The following is a 5,867-nucleotide window of genomic DNA, read 5'->3' on the forward strand; positions in this document are numbered from 1 at the left end:
GTGTCCGCGCGAGCGTCTCTGGACAGTAAACATGGCGGATAGTAGCCGCCGGTGGTTTCGGATCAGCAGCCGTTTGCTTTGTTTTATCCCATTTCTCCTCACAACTTCGTCATTAAATGGAGTTAACGCCGCTCCAGAGATGGGCCTGTGGACTATTACAGTGCTTAATGTGAGTGTGGAAGATGTTTTTGATTATAAAAATGGATGAAAACGAGCGACGAGTCTAAATGCTAACAGCTAGCATTAGATACCAGGGTATCTTTAGTTAATGAATTATGTGATGTTTTTAGCTTACTGTTATTAAGACAACCTCTAGAAATTAGTGACAGAACGAAAGCACGTTATGAGACAGCTGTCAGAGTTATTAAAATGATAAAACGCCCTTAAACTGTGTCCATATGCTGTGTTTACATGAGGACTAGCTCGATGCTTCATGCTGCAGCTCTACAAAACATAAGACTGTGTCTTTTATTTTATTGGCATGAAGGGCTCTGCGATAATGAGAGATGATGTTTAATAATACTGTCAGAATCAAATGGTTGAATATTGCGTTGTATTTTTACAACATGTATTGCGCTGCTGTGATGCAAGGTGTGTGTGTGTCAAAGATGAAAGTGGGTTTTCAAGCATATAAAAGTTTAATAGCTTTAATATAGAAGACACTGAAATGTCATTCAGTGTAACAGCAGTTCATATAAACAGAAAATCTTGTCAGGCATTTAGAACAAGAATCATTAGATGAAATCACAGTGCAGCCCCCAAATACTAATTAATTATTTTAATTGTTTACCAATCTTTGCCACTATTCTTCAAACTAAAGTTTTACCCATTTAATCAGCAAGAAGTTTATAATCGTTTAAAATATTATACAATTTAGTATGATCACTTTTTCTTTTATATGTTTTAATATGTAGCCTACAGCTCAGAATGTTGTTTTATTTTTTTTCGTAAATAATATATCTTATTCTGAATGACCATGTAACATTATTTCACCGATTATTTGACATTTTATCTTTTCTAACAATATAAGTCTTCTTTATTATCACTTTTTATCAATTTAATACATCCTTGCTGAATAAAAGCATTCATTTCTTTCATAAAAAGAAAAGAAAAAAAATACTGACCCCAAACTTTTGAACGGTAGTGTATATTGTTACAAAAGATTTCTATTTTGAATAAATGCTGTTCTTTTTAACTTTTTGTTCATCAAAGAATCCTGAAAAAAAGTATCACAGGTTCCAAAAAAATATTAAGCAGCAAAACTGTTTCCAACATTGGTAATAAATCAGCATTTAAGAATAATTTCTGAAAGATCATGTGACACTGAAGACTGGAATATGATGCTGAAAATTCAGCTTTGCATCACATTAATAAATTATATTTTAAAGTATTTTAAAATAGAAAATCATTATTTTAAATAGCAATAATATTTCACAATATTACAGTTTTTTTCTGTAAATATGACTGTTTTCTGATCAAATAAATGCAGCCTTGATGAGCAGAAGAGACTTCTTTAAAAAACATTACAAATCTTAATGATCCTAAACTTTTGAATGGCAGTGTATATATACTGTAAATCACTTCTGTAAATTTAATTTGATGCAGACACCAAAAAGGGATGTCTCGTCTTTGACCCATATATATATATATATATATATATATATATATATATATAGAAACACAAAGTACAAAAGTACAAAGCAAAGAACATCTGTTACTATTTGTTGTATGACAGCAGAAGGAGGCATTTTATAGCCTAGTAGCAATAAATGTAGCCTATTGCTGCCATTTAATTTGCAAACTGAGGATTTTACTCTGTATTCAGTATGAAGGAATCAGTTATGTATGATTTTTTTGGCATCTTGCTGTGATGCGGTCACCTTTGATTGTCCATATGATCTGTTTAAAGTTTGTGACCAGGTCTTATCAAATATTTAAAGGCCTGTCTAATTTTTCCACTGAGGTTTCTAGTGGCTGCCACTGTAAGACAATGCCATATCGTACCTGTTTAATTTATTGCTGAGTACTTTCTTGGGGAAAACCGTATAAAGAATTTGACAGTGTGTTTTCTTTTTTTCTTTTTTTTTTGCAGACATCAAGACCTTTATTGTTAAGAAAAGCCATGTATAAGGAGACTGACATTCAACTAAGAGGTGCTTGAAGTTATTTCTGCATAGACTGAAGATAATGCTTAAAAGGAATAGTTCACTTAAAAATGTTCTGAACATTTACTCACCCTCAAGCCATCCAAGATGTAGATGAGTTTTCTTCATCAGAACAGATTTGGAGAAATGTAGCATTGCATCACTTCCATTAAAATAGTCCATCAGTGGTTCAACCGTAATTTTATGAAGTTATGAGAATAATTTTTGTGCACAAAGAAAACAAAAATAATGACTAGCAATTTCTTCTCTTCCGTGTCAGTCTCTGCTGCCATTCACGGCAGTAGCACAACACATGCGTGTGCATTCCTCTGCTTGCAAACGAGCCGCAGCGCATGTTCTACGTCAGAACGCCGGCTCCTGCATCAGCAGCATCACACGCATGCGTCGTGGTAATTCATTATTTTTTGTTTTCTTTGTGCACAAAAAGTATTCTCGTAGCTTCATAGAATTAGGGTTGAACCACTGATGTCACATGGACTATTTTAATGATGTCCTTACTACCTTTCTGGGCCTTGTCAGTTCCATTGGTGTCTATGGAGGGTCAGAGAGCTCTTGGATTTCATCAAAAATATCTTAATTTGTGTTCCGAAGATGAACGAAGGTCTTATGGATTTGTAACGATTTGAGTGTGAGTAATTAATGACAGATTTTTCATTTTTGGGTGAACTATGCCTTTAACTTCAGACCATTGCTTTTGGCTAAAATACGAGTCCATAAGAGGAAGCAAAGGTTTGAAGTTAAAAACTGGAGTGGTATGGATTATTGTGATGTTTTTATCAGCTGTTTGGACTCATTCTGACGGCACCCATTCACTGCAGATGATCCTTTGGTGAGCAAGTGATGCAATGCTACATTTCTCCAAATCTAATGAAGAAACAAACTTGGATGGGCTGAGGGTGAGTACATTTTCAGCAAATTTTCATTTTGGTTGAACTACTCCTTTAATAAATACATGTCCTGTATTGATTGCACAGTAACATAAAGATCTCTTTTCTCTTTGCAGTGGCATCATTCGGTTGTCCAGAGGAGGTGATGTTCTCCATTCAGTGGTTTCTGAAATATTACCCCTGTCACAATGAGTACAACAATATTGAAGTGAGTGGCAGCTGTGTGCTTCTGAAATCCTTACAGCATGTGTGGGATCTTCTTTGTTTGTTTATCATTTGTTTATTTGCTCGCTCAGGAGATGTATGAGAAGACGCCACTGAGTCGAGGTGAGAGTCTGGACCCGAACCCTCTCGGACCCGGACAGTATATCCAACACAAATACAGGGAATTATCCTGCCGCAGTGACATGCACATCTTCCCCATGCTCAATGTACGTTCACACTGTTAGATTTCAGTCAGTAATGTTTGCCCTATTTTCAGCTAAACCTATTTATGTCACCTTTATTGAGAAAAATAAGTCATGGTCATTGTTTTTTTTTTTTTAGCATTTATATACAATTATAGCATTTATTCATATTTTGAATAAGCTTTTAATGTCTTTTAGTTTTCATTTTAATTTAAGTTTAACTTTAGTCATTGGTATGTGCTTTTGTTTTTTTTTTGTGTGTGTTTTTTTAAAGTTTTTTATATTTCTATTTAGCTTAAAAAAAAATTCTGTTTTATTAATTTTAGTTCTTCAACTTATTTTATTTCAATTAATTGCAAAGGCAATATTTCTCTTTTTCATTTAAGTTCAAAATTTTATACACTTGTATTTTGTATTAACAAAATGATGCTATTACTATTTTATAAAATTTTTTATAAAATATGCCAAACACATTTTATAAGCACATATTCCCCTCATTACCACAGTGTGATAGAAATCTCATTCTCGCATTGTCTGCGTTTCCAGACACAATGATATTTCTTAAAATGATTAAAATCAGTAATGAAAGGTAATTCAACAAATACTAACATTATGTATGCTTGCATTTATAGATCTCAAAAATCTCATACGAGTGTCATGTTTTCAACCTCTTTCTCAAGTTCCTGACAATCGGCTGATGTTAATCTTTATTTCATAAATGCATCCTAAGAGATTCAGTGTTACTTGCCTTTTTTAATGTTGTCTATTTCATATTTATCTGCAGAAATCAAAAGCAGAACCGAAAACAGTGAGACCGGCTCAAGTGGAAAGCGAGTTACAGGTAGAACTGTTGACTGACGTTCCTGTTTCAAAAGCTACTTCTTCTCAAACTGAGCAATATATATTTTCTTTGTTTTTAAAAAAAGGATGGCAGTTTCACAAGTTCTTCTGTTGCTGAGGCTGGTTCATATAGAGCAAAGGTGAGACATTCTGGGACATAATATATGGAGTATTTGGCAACAGCAATAGATTGAGGGTTTGTTGAGTAATGCACATAATTTCTTTGTTGGCGAAGGATCATGTGATTGCTACGACCTGGAGGGACGGGCCCTACCTGCTGGTAGTTCACATCAATTCAAGCAAACAGGATGTCAACTGGAATTTAACCTGTAGGCCTAATTACCTTATCTGCTCTTATCATAGATGTCCGAATATGTAGCTGTTTCTGTTTGGCTGCATGATCTTATCTCATGCTATCTTATCTAAATTGTGTGTTTTAGTCAGTGTTGTGATGAAGGGAACCCATGGCTATCTCTCTGTCACCGAATGGCCTCTCATGATCGTAAGTAGTTTAGATGCCTCAAGGGAGTTTCTGTGGAAAAGTTTAGAGAAAATCAGTGGGTAAATCATTTTAGAAAATATGGATAGTAAAATTTTTGATTATTGCATTTATACATTTATTATATTAAATAATAAGTGTGTGTATGTATATATATATATATATATATATATATATAATTTTTGGTAATTTGTTTTTGGCATTTTTATTAGTTCTTGTTCTTTTTTTAATATTAATATCAAAACCGAATATATATAATATCTTTTTTTTTTTTTTTTAGAAAATAACGCCTTTTGAAGGGCCATTTTAAGGATTTTTTTTACATTTAAAATTTTTTAACATTAACATTATATCACTATATTTATGAAGTACATTTTCATGAACCATAGCTCTATTAACTGTTTTTTAATAGTTTTAGTTACCGATAATAACCCTGGTCTTCGTGACTATAAACATGCTTCACTAATGACACTAAAGCACACAATTCTTTTGCTTTCAGTTTCAACACAAGATGCATTATTTTATCAATTAACCTTTCTTTATAACCTTAAAATTGAACCTTTCTTTCAAATGAATGGCACCTGGATCAATATTTTATCATCTAACACTATGATATTCAGATATTTTAATTAATCTGCATCAAGCATCACACTGGCTTTTACTGTAAAACAAGCTGCAATCAATAAGAGTCCAAATGTTTAATAGTTGAATCTCTTTGCCTTCTTTCCAGCTCAGGGTCTGCTGATCTTTGCCGAGCTCATCTCTGCTCTGAAGAGGACTCTGGCCCGTTTGCTTGTCATCATCGTCAGTCTGGGCTACGGCATTGTCAAGTGAGTGATGAAAGCATTGTTTGTTTGGCCAGTTTCAAGATCATTGAAGGAATAGGAAAAAATAAAAATTTGCAGAAAATGTACTCGCCCTCAGGCCATCCAAGATGTAGATGAGTTTGTTTCTTCATCAGAACAGATTTAGAGAAATGTAGCATTACATCACCAGTGGATCCTCTGTAGTGAATGGGTGCCGTCAGAATGAGAGTCCAAACAGCTGATAAAAACATCACAATAATCCA

The 5,867-nt window shown here is 33.7% G+C and overlaps 1 protein-coding gene across 1 annotated transcript in view; it reads left to right on the plus strand.

Annotated features, from left to right (window-relative positions):
- Window positions 1–21: 21 nt before the first annotated feature.
- Window positions 22–5,867, plus strand: part of LOC107733328 (transmembrane protein 87A-like) — a 16,801-nt gene continuing 10,955 nt past the window's right edge. The window contains exons 1-9 of the mRNA XM_016544901.1: window positions 22–169; window positions 2,093–2,153; window positions 3,169–3,260; window positions 3,349–3,483; window positions 4,244–4,300; window positions 4,386–4,439; window positions 4,535–4,628; window positions 4,740–4,801; window positions 5,504–5,628. Coding sequence (XP_016400387.1) covers window positions 32–169; window positions 2,093–2,153; window positions 3,169–3,260; window positions 3,349–3,483; window positions 4,244–4,300; window positions 4,386–4,439; window positions 4,535–4,628; window positions 4,740–4,801; window positions 5,504–5,628 — 818 coding nt within the window. The 5' untranslated portion in view covers window positions 22–31. The remainder of the gene's footprint in view (window positions 170–2,092; window positions 2,154–3,168; window positions 3,261–3,348; window positions 3,484–4,243; window positions 4,301–4,385; window positions 4,440–4,534; window positions 4,629–4,739; window positions 4,802–5,503; window positions 5,629–5,867) is intronic.

This window comes from Sinocyclocheilus rhinocerous, unplaced genomic scaffold, assembly GCF_001515625.1.
Source record: "Sinocyclocheilus rhinocerous isolate Xijiao unplaced genomic scaffold, SAMN03320098_v1.1 scaffold790, whole genome shotgun sequence".
NCBI lineage: Eukaryota > Metazoa > Chordata > Actinopteri > Cypriniformes > Cyprinidae > Sinocyclocheilus > Sinocyclocheilus rhinocerous.